This window comes from Antechinus flavipes, chromosome X (assembly GCF_016432865.1).
Source record: "Antechinus flavipes isolate AdamAnt ecotype Samford, QLD, Australia chromosome X, AdamAnt_v2, whole genome shotgun sequence".
Lineage (NCBI taxonomy): Eukaryota > Metazoa > Chordata > Mammalia > Dasyuromorphia > Dasyuridae > Antechinus > Antechinus flavipes.
This window is the reverse complement of record NC_067404.1, coordinates 85,896,654-85,909,870: the sequence shown is the minus strand read 5'-3', so window position 1 is coordinate 85,909,870 and position 13,217 is coordinate 85,896,654. Positions and strand designations below refer to the sequence as shown.

Here is a 13,217-nt window from a genome sequence, read left to right as displayed (position 1 = left end):
AAGCACAAAATGGACAGAAGATAGAGGGGAGCTAAACTGGGGAGACAAAGAAACCAGGAGGAGGCAGAGTGCGGGATGGAAAGAGACAAATACAAAAAGGGGTATTCTGAAAAAGACTCAGAGGGAAGAGGGAAATACCAAGAGGCTTACAGAAAAGGATAGGTGCAAGACCAAGAAGACAGAGGAAAAGCAGATACAGGGAAATAGACAAAGATGGAAGAGGCAAGGAGGATAAACTGAGAGGAGGACAAGAAAGGGGATCCAGGAAAGGTGCAAGAGGGGGAAAGCTGGGTGGAGTGAAAGGGGATATATTAGAAACAGAACAGGGTAGACTGAGATAATAGAAGGGGAGACAAAAGAGAGTTAGAGAGAAGAGGAAGACAAAGTGAAGGGGTTTCAGCAAAAGAAAGACAGCGACAAGAGAGATAAAAAGATAAAGACAGAAAATGGTGGACTGAGAAGAAAGGGGAGCAAGAAAGGGAAGAATACAAAGAGACAGACAGCAAGATTGGCAAAAGGGAAAACTGGGGAACAAAGAAGAGAGAACATGGAAGATGGGGGGGAGTTACAGAGAATTTGAGAATAGGGAGTACAAAGAGGAGGGAAATCAAGGGGAAGAAAGAGGAGGAAAAGAGCAGGGAGAGGTTGAGAGGAGATATCCAACATAGCGGAGGCTAGCTCGGGAAAGGCAGAAGTTAGGAGGGGAAGACATGAAATGGCTATTCATAAAGAAAGAGAAGAGACCAAGGTGGGAGGGAGACAGAAGTGTGAGGGCAATATGGGGAGAAAGAGGAGCTGGGGAGAAGAGAGAGGAGGAAAACTGTAGCGGATCCAGAGCCGGTACCACCGAGCTGGACAATCCTCACTTGTCTTGGAATGAAAGCTTCATTGAGAAGGTTTTGGCTTTTTCTCTCCCGCCCTCCCAAGAGGAGGGAGGATTAAAGGAAAATTCCTGTAGGATTCCAAGTGGAAAGGGCTTCTTTAAAAATGTGGTCTGTTTTAAAATCTGCTTTTCAGAGCCTTCCTGGCCCAGTTCAGAGAGGCTGAGAGAATGAAGCGTCCCAGGGTCCAGAGATGTCTCGGCTTCAGTCTGATGATATTTGTTGCTCTGAGCTCCGGGCAAGTCCCAGGGAGCCCTCTGGCCCACAGAGAGGTGAGTACACAACCTCCGGAGCCTCCAAGGGCCTGACACACCTCAGCAGAGGCAGAGACTGAGTGGAACACAGATCAAATCCCGACTGACCCAACGGTCTCCTGTGCTGTCGCATATTGTGAGGAGACCAAAACCGAGGTCATGGTCAGTGGAGGGAACCAAAAAACCTACAGGAATCTTGTGGAGGGATGAATGAAGTGCAGCTCCCTAGCCTGCCCCATCGGGTCCCAACCATTCCTAATATCCTAAGACTCTGGGATCTGAGGATCCTGGGAGCTGAAGGAATAGAGAGTTGAATAGGCGGCCAGAGGGTGTCTGGGAGGCCAAGCCTCAGATTCTTTGACTCCTTGGGGCCTAAGAGTCCATTCCTTGGGGTCATGGCCAGGGTGATGGAATACCTCCCATCCAACTTCTCCAACTTAAAAGCTTCCGCCTTCTAGCTTCCAGTGACCCACTTCTCCGTCCGCTCCACCATCGTGTCTCGCTACGCCCACACCCAGGTTGTGTCTGTCATGACCAACCCACACTCAGTGGCCCAGGAAGCCATCTTTGACCTGGATCTACCTAGCCTGGCCTTCATTTCCAACTTTACCATGTGAGTGTCTGGGGAGAGGCTGGCGTGGGAAAAGGGAGACTGACAAGCCGGGGGGACAAGGATGGGCAGTGAAATGAAAAGGACAAATTCAATTCAGCATGTGGTTTCCAGTGGGTAAAATGGGGATCGTGATAGCGTGTTACTCCTAGGGTTGTTGTAACACTATTGTTAGATCATATCTGTATCTCACTGTGTAAACCTTAAAATACTAGTTATTAGGGGAAGCTAGTTGGCGCAGTGGATAGAGCAGCAGCCCTGAAGTCAGGAGGACCCGAGTTCAAGTCTGGTCTCAGACACTTAACACTTCTTAGCTGTGGGACCCTGGGCAAGTCACTTAACTCCAATGGCCTCAGCAAAAAGAAACAAAATTCAATCCAAAAAGCTGCGGAGGCCCAAAAGTGCTCATTATTATTATTCTTATCAGCATGAGTTGGAGAAACTAAAGCGCTTACCACAGAAAAAAGAAGATTTAGAGTCCAGGAAGACATGACAGCCATCTTTAAACAACTTATCTAGAGGAATTAGCTATAAGAAAGAATTGGGACCAACGGGGAGAAGTTCAAAGGGTAGTGTAATTAGAGGGAATAGCTTCTTAAATGGACTGTGTGAAAACAAACACAATGCCTTCAAAGGTAGTGAGGTAACCATAACAGCTAGTATTTCTATCTCACTTTAAAACTTACAAGTGCTTTACATTTGTAATCTCTCCACCGAATGGGTGGGGATCCCTATTTTACAGTTAAGGAAACTGAGGCTGAGAGAGATGCACTGACCTGCCCAGGGTCACATGGCTAGGAAGCATCTGAGATTGAATTCAAACTCAGACCTTTCTAACTCCAGGTCCAACGTTCTAGCCATTAAGCCCAGTAGCACAGAACCTCCAGAATTTTCGAGAAGGATCTACATGAACTCTTCCATGATCCTTTCTAACAGAGACTCCTAAATCTCCTGAGAGGGAACTCTCTCACAAGCCCCTTTCCTTCTTGAAATCCATTTCCTGATCTCTAAAATGAGGGATGGGACTACGGGGTCCCCAAGCCTAGGATCCTAAGTCTCCTGCCCCGGCCGCCAGGGCCACAGATCCATACACTCTACAGAAATGAGCCCATTGAGTTAGATGAGGTCATCTCTCCAGCCCCTCCCTGCCCAGAATCTTAGGAAACTGTGACTAGCCCAGATGGAGTAAAGGAAGCAGGGGAGGAAGGGAGAAGAAGCCGAGAGAAAGCGTGGGCTCTATTGGAGGAGGGCCTCGAGTGCCAAGGAGAAGGTCACTGTTCAATTGGGTGAAAGCAAATACATGAGATTGTCAAATAAACTCCATTAATCTGTCCCCTCTGGAGGGAAGAAAGGGGAAGAGAAGCCAGCCCCCATCGCTGAGAAGTTGTTTTTCTTCAGTTAGCAAGGGTTTTCCGTGCCCTTGAACCGGATGGACAGAGTACTCTTTGTGTGGAAGCCAGAGACCTGCGTCTCTGGTCAGGGAAGCACACACCCTGCAGACACCTCCACCCACTTCCAAGGCCAGCAACAGAGAGACGTCTGTTCTGGGCCACCAGGGGGAGAGACAGAGACAGAGAGGATGGAGAGACAGAAAGCCGGACAGATGACAGAGACAGAGACAGAGACAATCAATAAACATTTATTAAGCACCTATTGTGTGCCAAGCACTGTGCCCCTGGTTGTTCCTTCCCCTGGGTCTCGGAAGCAAAAGTGGAGGGTGACTCACTTGGGCTTTGAGCAAACTCCTCTGCCTTCTTCTGAACCTTAGCTGGTTGCTTTTCCAAGCTCCTGCTGATTCAGAAACCCCGGGAAGCCCCGGTAATTCGGTGACTCCTTCTCCCTTCATCAGGACCATCAACGGTAAAGTCTACATAGCCGAAGTCAAAGAGAAGCACCAGGCTAAGAAAATGTACGAGGAAGCCAAGAAACAAGGGCAGACCGCTGCCCAGGTGGCCAGCCAGTAAGACTTTCCAGATCCCTCCTTCCAAATTGGCAGTCCCCTGAAAGCTGTCTTAGGGTAGTCCCAGCTTCTCCAGAGTCCAGGTGGCCGCCATTGGGCCGGTAGACCATAGATTTGCATGCCCTTGATCATGCTGTATCCCTGTGGCTTCCTTCACTTGTCCCTCCCAAATGGAGGATCCTTGCCCTCCCCCGTTAAATGTCTGTAGGTAAATACAGAGTGGGGAAGGGGGGGGTTGGGGGGCTGTTGCCTTTTTTAAGTGATAGGTCCGAAAATCAACAGCTCCTTATTTTTCTAGTTCAGATGGTTCATTGTCCAAGGGGTGGGGAAGACCTCCTGGCCCTTTTGGAGCCCAGGCAGGCACACAAAGGCCAGATGCCACAGTCGGCTTGAGCACAGAAATGGGAACTTTTTCAATGATGAAATCAACCTTAAAGTGCTCAGGCCATGTAAGTTGTTAAAGAATAGGAGTGACCAAGTGAAGAGCTGCCTAATTAAATGAGTGCATGATAGCCCACATGAGGTGGTGAATGACCTGGAGAGCAAAATGTGGGAAGGGTGAGCGAATCCCTGAGTCTCAGGAGGTTGAATAAGGAAAAGGAAGGAAGGAGTGGACAAAGGTGGTGAAGAGTAGACTAAAGGAGTCCGGGAATCAATAATGGCTATTTCTCCCACCACTTTCCCCTCGTCCCTCTATCCCCAGAGACGATGAGGTCAAGAAGTTTAAAATTTCCACAAATGTAGCTGTGGGTGGAGAGGTGACATTTGCCTTGACCTATGAGGAACTGCTCCCTCGCCTTCTGGGGAAGTACCAGCACGCCGTGAGCGTCAGACCCGGCCAAGTGGTGCCGAATCTCAGCGTGGAAGTGACCGTATCGGAGAGGACTGGCATCGACTACATCCACGTGCTGCCCCTCCGGACCAGCCACCTGCTGACCAACACTGTCAGAGGTAAGTGCCGGGCTGGCCTTAACCACCCAGGCCCAAGCCAAAAAGGAGGCCCGTTTGGCCACAAAGTGGGAAAAAGGCAGAGACTCGAGGTTTGGAAAGCAAGGAAACCAAAGCGGCCCCGGTGGTCAGATGGAGAGGGTAGGATGAAGGTCACTATGGTCAGTCTGGAGAACATTTTCTAAAGCACCAGTAAGTTTGAGAGGAAAGAGGAAACAAGTGTTACTGAAGGGGAGGGGCGGGCTTGGCAGGGCTATACTTCCAGGCAGAGAGAAGTAGCCCCTGATGGGCGTCTGAGGAATGGGCACTTGGGCACATTTCAAGTCTGGGACATGAACGATGGATGGTGAGGATGAGTGCAGGCTCCCAGTCGCCCCGTTCGAATCTCTTGTTCTATTCTTCTTTGGACACTGCGATGTTTGTAATGGCAGAGAAAAGCAAAAAGGAAGCAAAAGGATTCTAGAATCCAGCTGAGGGAGAGGGATGGTGGCTGGAAGGCAGCCACGTTTGTAGGGTCTCGAAGCCGCCCAATGTGAGGCCGGAAGGAAAAGGGAGCCAAGCAGTATTCCTCCCTGATCCACCCAGGTTCATTTCAGCACTGAGGAAGAGAGCAAGCTACCTTCATAAATGTGCTGATTTCAACAGAAAAATCCTCTCATTGGCCACGCGTATTTCTCATTCTGCATTTTAAGTCCATCAAATCTCTGACAAGAGGCGGGTGGTATGGTTGATCTCAGGGCCTCTGGATTCAGGGTTCTTCATGATATTGACCAATTCGAATGTCTTTCAAAGTTGCTTTCTTCCATTATGTCATCAGGGTAGCAACCGCCTCCCTATCTCTGCTCTTCCTACTCTGCCTTAAAGTTTTCATTGGAATTGCCCATTTGGTACTATTTTATGGTACAATAATATTCCATTACATTCATCCATCATATTTTGCCATTTCCCAGTAAGTAGACATCCCTCTAGTTTCCCAGTTGGGGCAACCACAATTGAGCTGCTATAAATATTTTTGTAACTATGAATTTTTTTCCCTTTCTTTGACTTCTTTGAGATTCAGGCCTAGTAGAGACATCCCTCAATCAAAAGGTTTGGTGACTTCAAGCATATTTACCGATTGCTTTCCAGAATGGCTGGCGCAATATTTTGATTAAGCTTTTGATTGATGCTGTAGGATGTTCTAAACAAATACTCATATCATCTACAAAAGTCATAATTTTTCCCTCTCTGTCTACATTAATTCCTTTGATTTTTCTTTCTTATCTTATTGCTAGAATTAGTACTTCTAGGACTGTGCTAAATAGCATCAGTAATAATAAGGACCCTTGCTTTGCCTCTGATCTTAATGGAAAGAACCAAACTGATCTCTATTGCTATGGTGGATGAAAGATGAAGTGATTGTGGAAACAAAGGTTTGGTCTTCCAGGACATCGATTCATTAAGCAATGCTATCAATTGCCCAATGAATCAGGACCAGACCCCTCCCTCGGCTTAGGGTGGGATCCTAATTATGGAGAAAGACAGATTTTTATACATTAAAAACAATTGATGAAATGAGGTCAATACATTAAAAAGAAAACATAATATTAGGTGATTTAATTTCTAATTGGATGAAAGATCGGGGACTTTGCAAATTGGAAGGAGGAGAGGAAACAGATGCAATTTCCTGAATTCAGAAAAAGAAAGTATCTATAAACAATCTCTCCGTCCCTTCCTCTCTTCCCTCCTCTCCCCCCTCCCTCTCTCCCTTTTTCCCCTCCCTCTCTTCCTCCTTTTTTTCTTCCCTCCCTCCCTCCTTCCTTCCTCTCACTGATTGACCAACAGAAGGTGCCAGGCCAAGTCCACTTTGTCTTTGTTTTGGTCGTGATCACCTCAGAGTAAACAGCAATTGTTGTTGTGCCAGAAACTAAAGAGCTTCCCCTTCCAAATGGATTCCTTCTTTTCTCTCTCTCTCTCTCTCTCTCTCTCTCTCTTTTTTTTTTTTTTTTGACTAGATAAAAGCCATTTTTTGCCTCATTTCTTTCTTACTTAGCCTCAGTCAAATTGAGACCCAAGGTCTCCCATCAGGGCCATTCTTCAGTTGTCTTGCTCTCCATCTGGCCACTGCCTGGCTGGTTCCAGAGGAGATAGAGGCAAGTGACTTGGTACAGCCCTCCCTCCCTCAAATCCAATTCACTTGCATTTCACGGGGTCACCTCCCTGACATCCTGGTCGTCTTCAAGAACGAAAGACAAACTACTATAACATCAATAAACAATCAAAAAAGGCAGAAATGATAACTGATTGCCATTGAGCCGATTTTCGGATTACACATATGAGTTGCTTAAGCTATACAATTGTGAGAAAACTCCTTGTACTAGTCTTTGGATCTGGCTGAGTTTCCTTCAGGATAGCCGAGGTCCTTGATTAAGCTCTCTAAATCAGAGGGAGAGGTGGGCCAGTTTTCCAGCCACATAGGACTAGGTACAAACAATGCAATAAGGTTTTTCCCCAGTTCCTTAATTGAATAAATGTCTCTCACAAGACAAAATTTGGACTAGACCCATCATTTAATAGAAATGGAGCTAAGCTAGAACCAGAATTGGGTCACAAGGTGGAGTCAGTGTGGGTCACTTAATTCCCACAATTCACTACTTGCTGTTCTAATCCCCTCAATCCTTTCATTATATATAATGTTTACTCTTATGTTTATATAGATATTATTTACAATCTTAAAAAAAAAGGTCCATTTATTTTTATGTTTGTAGTGTTTTCAACAGAAGCAGGTGTTGGGTTTTTGATAGCTTTTTTTCAGCAACTATTTGTATTATATGGTTCTAATTATTTAAATTGTTAACATGATTTATTATACTAATAATTTTCTTTATAGTTTGTGAGGATCAAATGAAAAAAATATTTGTTATATTATCAGAGCATGGTAGCTGGCACACTATCCAAATGCTTATTTCCTTCCCATTTTTCATTTCCTCCATCCTTATGTTGAACCATTTCAACAGGCCCTAGGTCTCATTAATTATGTTGAACCAACCCTGAATTCCTGATATAAATCTAACCAGTCAAGAGTGTAAAATTTTCCTATTATGTTTTTGTAGCCTGCCCGCTAATATTTTATTTTAAATGTTTGCATCAATGCTTATTAGGGATATTAATCTGTAGTCCTCTTTCTTTGCTTTATTTCTCCTGGGTTTAAATATCAAGAACACAGCTGTGTCATTTGTATCACAGAAAAGGATTGGAAGGGTGCCTTCTTTACTTGATATTGCAAATAGTTCATGTAATAATGGAATTAATTGTTCTTTGAATGTCTGTTAAAATTTGTTTATAAATCCATCTGCTCACAAAGTCTTTTCTTTTGGTAGTTCGTTTATGGCTTATTCAATTTCTTTTTCTGATATCGGATTACTTGAATAGTCTATTTCTCCTTTTTGCTAATGCAGAATTCTGTATTTTTGTGAGGGCGGTGAGATAAGTGTTGACCTATTTCTTCTTAGTTAGCAGTTTTGTTAAAATAAAATTGGCCAAAGTAGTTTCTGATCATTTCTTCTGCAACTGCTGTATACTCTCCTTCAACTTTCAGTGATCCAAGACAATTCTAATACATTTTGGATGGAAAATGCCAGCTGAAATCAGAGAGAGAGCCTGAATGTGGATCGAGGCAAGCTCCTCTCACTTATTTTTTCTTCTGCTTTTTTTTCTTTCTCGTGGTTTCCTCCTTTTGTTCTGATTTTTCGCTTCCAATATGACTCATGTGGAAATATATAAAAAATAATATACATATATAAGCTAAAAAATTTTTAATTTAAGTTTTAAAAAATGTTTTTAAAAGTCTCCATAGAGAGTCATGACTGGCAATTTAAGAATCTGAGCTCTAGAGAATATGCTAACCTCCCACTACAGGCAAAAAGATTTTTGCTTAGAGCCCTTCTCCCACTAGTGAGATCTTCCCCTTGAGTGTTCCCTGCTGTGGAACCACCCCCTCTCTGCCCACACACTGCCTCATGTTACTCTTTGTACCTACCCTGGCTTGTCTAGCTCAGGGTTGGGCGGAAGAATAATCCACAGGTTATTCTTATTTCTTTTTAGACTATTACAGTTCAAAACCTCAATAGACTGTTTGCTACATCGTAGCATGCTGCCATCTACCCACAATCCCCCTTTGTTTGGCATCTAAAGTCCTTCACCGCCTGATCTTTTTTCTATTTCCAGCTTAATTATATATTAATTCCCTTCACACAAACTATGATCTAGCAAGGCTGCCCAACTTGCTGTTGCTTACACAACGCCCCATCTCCCAAACTTTTACAAGGCTGTCTCCCACTCCTTCTCTCCCTCCTCACTTCCATCTCTTAGAATCCCTAGATTCCTTCGAGACTCACTCTGAACTCCACTTTCTACATGAATCCTAATTTTTCATCCCTCTGGCTCCTAGCAGCTCCCCCAAAATGACCTTTAGGGTATCCAGGGTTGGGACCAAACCAGTTCACACTCTCTCACACTAGCTGATTATTAACACCAAGGGTGTTAATTAAACTTCAAAGTACAGCGAGTGCACAGTTTACTCTTTGTCACTTTCTAACCCCAGTCCCATTTCCATAATTTGCTTATGTCTATTCTGTACAGCCCTATATCTGTACATGTTGCTCCCCCTCCTCACTAAGTTTAGGGAAAGAAACTGTTTTCAATTTGGTTTAGTTTTCTAATTGATTGAAAGGCAGAAAAGCAGAAGGGGTGACTCCAGGCATGGGGAATGGCTTGAACAAATATTGATACCACTACTGCTGCTGCTACTAGTACTATTACTATGACTAATAATAATAGTAACTCTTTCAAAGTGTTTACTATATGTCAAATGCTTTACAATTATCTCATTTGATCCTCATTAAAAAACTCAGGGAGATAGGTGCTGCTGTGATCTCTGTTAAGGAAAGGGGGGCAGGATAGAGCACCAGTCCTGAAGTCAGTAGGACCTGAGTTCAAATCTGATCTCAGACACTTAACATGTCCTGGCTGTGTGACCCTGGGCAAATCACTTAACCCCCATTGCCTCAGGGGGAAAAAAAAGGAAGAGGGGGCAGAAGTATGCCCAGTGACTTGCCCAGCATCGCACAACTAGGAAGTATCTGAACTTAGATTTGAACTCCAGGCCTAGCACTCCATCCACTGTCACTTTACTGGGCAAATTCATGGAGACTGTAGATAGAATATCAAGTATTGGGCTTCTGTGGATAGGAGTATAATTTCGCTAGAAGGTCAGATTTGTTTTTTGTTTTTCGTTTTGGTTTGTTTTTTTTTTTAATTTTCTGTTTATTTAAAAAAACGGAATGGAAAAAAGATAAAAAATAAAACAAAACAAAATGAAAGAGAACATTCTCATGTGCCCAACAGAACACCAAGGAGGATTCAAAATACATAACAATAAATTTCCAGTTCAAGAAAGGATGTATAATAATAGAAGAAATTATATTCATGAGTGTTCATTTTTTCTTTGCTTCCTCATAGGTTGTTCTTTTCTTCTCTGCTTCACCCTTGTTTTACCCTTTCATTCCCTCCCCCACTTCCCCCAAGCAAGCTATAGCTAAACAAAAATATATGTACTAGATCTATAAATACATACCCACACACCCCCACACACACATATATATATACATGTATAGTCACATCCATCCACAGACCCTCATATGTGTACATATATCTACATACACGCATAGAGTAACATGTATATATAGCTACATATACTCAGATATACACACACATTTGCCTACATGTAAACCTGCATCTAAAACAATATTAGTACGGCTGACATATAATGTAGATTTCTCTCATGATTGAATCTTTAAGTTTGATTTTGTCTGAGATTAGTGATTACTAGCCATACTTTTTTTCCTAATAAATTTGACTCCTGATCCTTCTTGTAGTGTTTGTGTGTATCTCTTCTTTCCTATCCCTGCTAACTCTTCTACTTTAATTCTGCTCCTTAACTTGCCTCGCTATTACTTAACCTCCCCCCCACCCATGAATCCCTCCCTTGTCTTCTTCACCCACTCTCTGTGTCCCCCTCACCCATCTCTCCCCCCTTATTTCTTTATAAATTCTGGAGAGTGCTATACCTTTCGTGGTATATATGTAGTGTTGCCTACTTAACCCATCCCTGATGAACAGGTTTTTTGAACTATGAGCCCTCCTTCTGCCTCTAATGTCTCTGTGTCTATTCTTCCTCTGCGCCTCATTTTTATAAATCTTTCTTTTGAGCTACCCGATTGTTGATGTCAGTCTTAAACATATGTATGCATTCCCATGTAAAGAGACCTAAACAATTTGTCCATGTTGAGTTCCTTGAAATTGATCTTTGGTATTGGGTTTGGGTTTGGTTGACAGAAAGTCCTAAACATCTGCAAGTTCATTGAACGTCCTTTTCTTTCATTCAACATTGGATAAGTTTGCTAGATATGATATTTTGGCTGCAGACCTAGTTTTTTTGATTGCCAGTATATGTGATTCCAGGACCTGTGATCTTTTATTGTGGCTGCTAATAAGCCCTGTAGCCCCAGCATATTTGATTTGTATTTTTCTTGTTTCTTGAAAAATTTTCTCTTTGATCTGGGGATTTCGAAATTGGCAATAATGTTCCTATGTATTTTCCCCAAAGGATCTCTTTGAGGTGGTGTGGTGAGCAGTGGATTTTTTTCTATTTCTACTTTCCCCTCCTGTTTTATCACTTCAGGACAACATTCTTATATTATTTCTTGCATTATCGTGTCCAGGTTCTCTTTTTGGTCACAGCTTTCAGGTAGTCCAATTATTCTTATGTTTTCTCTTCTTGATCTATTCTCTAGATCTGTTAATTTTCTAATGTTTCAAATTCTGTTCTATTTTTTCATTCTTTAAATTCTTGTTTTGTTATTCTTGGTCTCTTATACCTTCACTGGCTTCCCCTTGCCCAAATGTAATTTTCAAAGAGTTATTTTGTCCTTTAAGACTCTGCATCTCCTTTTCTAGTTGAGTAACTTTTTTCATAATTTTTTTCCTTGGATGGTTTTTATTTTTATTTTGTTTAGTTTTGCCTCGATGTCTCTCATTGATTTTTAAATTCTTTTTTGAGTTCTTCTATAAATTCTCTCTGGACAGAGAGTCATTTAATGTTAGTCTCTGGGGTAGGAGGGTTTTTTACTTCAGTATCTCTTCTGAAGATGAAGCCTGATCTTCTCTATTGCCATAGTAAGTTTATATGGTTGAGTTCTTTCTTTTCTCTTTTTTTTAATTTTTTAATGTTCATTTTTTAGTGAAAAGTATTAATGGAAGGACCTCTAATTGTGGGGTGGGGGATGGTGCCTATAGCTTCACTTGAGCTCTTCCCTCTGACCTGGAACCCCAAACCAAAAGCTCCCCTCTCCAGCAAGTGCCCGCAGCCAACAGCATTTCTGCCCCCTTACCTTTGCACTTCTAGTGTTCTGGTTCCTTCTCATGAAGGGCTGGGTTTCAGCAGCATAGCTGAACCTGTGTTCCCAATCAGCTGAGGTTCCCTCAATCTCTCCAACTCACTCCCCAACTCCTCATGCTGTCCCGGAGGTGAAAGTTTCTGAGGTTCCTGCTGAGGTTCCAGCCAAGTCCAGCTAGTCCCAGGAGTCCCCACTTGGTGTTTGTATGGAGCTAGCCTGGAGGGTGTTTGCACTTCACAGGTTAATCCCTTTCTTTGGATTTTCTTGAGTTGTATCTGGAGGACCCCTATTCTGTCCAAGTCTTCTGGATTTTTCAGGAGTCTAGATTCACTCTGAGGCACAAATTTGTTCTATTTGTGGGGGAAATCTGGAGAGTTTGAAATTTACTGACCTACTCCACCATCTTCCCACAATCCTCCAGGGGAAGATGAGATTTGTACAGGTTGGAAAGGAGTGAGGCTGAAGGGGAGGGGACACTAGCCTGTGGAGTCATGAAAGGTTTGGAGCAGGACAGTGGCAATGGTTAGGAGAGTGAAGAGACTTGGACAGGAGATAAATAAGGGAGAGTTGATATTATGGGTCACTTGGCCTGAGCTGATTGCTATGATTGTGAAAGGACTTTGGCTCAGAGCTTCTCAGACCTGAGAGCAGGCAGGATACATTAGGAGAAGTGTTCATCTTCTGTCAACCCAAAAGTTGAGCAAATTTGCCCCCAGAAAGAAGTACATTGCATTTTTTCCTGGGGACAGAAGTCAGAGGACTTACTTCTGTGGGTCCTTGAGCCACAGTTGTTGGGTTTTGCAAGGAAAGGGGGAGGCCAGGTGGGAGGAAGGGAGGAAGGGAAGAAGGGAAGAAGAAAAGTAGAAAGTGAAGACTCCCCACAGGGCAAAGCCCAGCTTCAGGGAACCCCGGGGTCTATGGAAAGGTGTGGGAAGGATGAGATTCACCAACCCACATCTCACAAAATGGACAGAGAACTAGATGGGCCATCTAGTCAAGAGTTCAGACTCAGGGAGGGCTAGAGAACAAATGAAGAGGGTTCAGCATTCAGGGGCAATAGCCAGAGTCAAAAGCCAAATGAGGACCTGGAGAGGAAGAAATGGATGAATGAAGAACCACCCTCTTCCC

The 13,217-nt window shown here is 43.5% G+C and overlaps 1 protein-coding gene across 1 annotated transcript in view; it reads left to right on the top strand.

Moving 5' to 3' along the window:
* The first annotated feature begins 1,074 nt into the window (after nucleotides 1–1,074).
* ITIH6 (inter-alpha-trypsin inhibitor heavy chain family member 6) overlaps nucleotides 1,075–13,217 on the top strand; it is a 28,235-nt gene continuing 16,092 nt past the window's right edge. Inside the window, exons 1-4 of the mRNA XM_051969196.1 lie at nucleotides 1,075–1,153; nucleotides 1,601–1,748; nucleotides 3,595–3,705; nucleotides 4,409–4,656. Of these exons, the coding sequence (XP_051825156.1) occupies nucleotides 1,075–1,153; nucleotides 1,601–1,748; nucleotides 3,595–3,705; nucleotides 4,409–4,656 (586 nt within the window). The remainder of the gene's footprint in view (nucleotides 1,154–1,600; nucleotides 1,749–3,594; nucleotides 3,706–4,408; nucleotides 4,657–13,217) is intronic.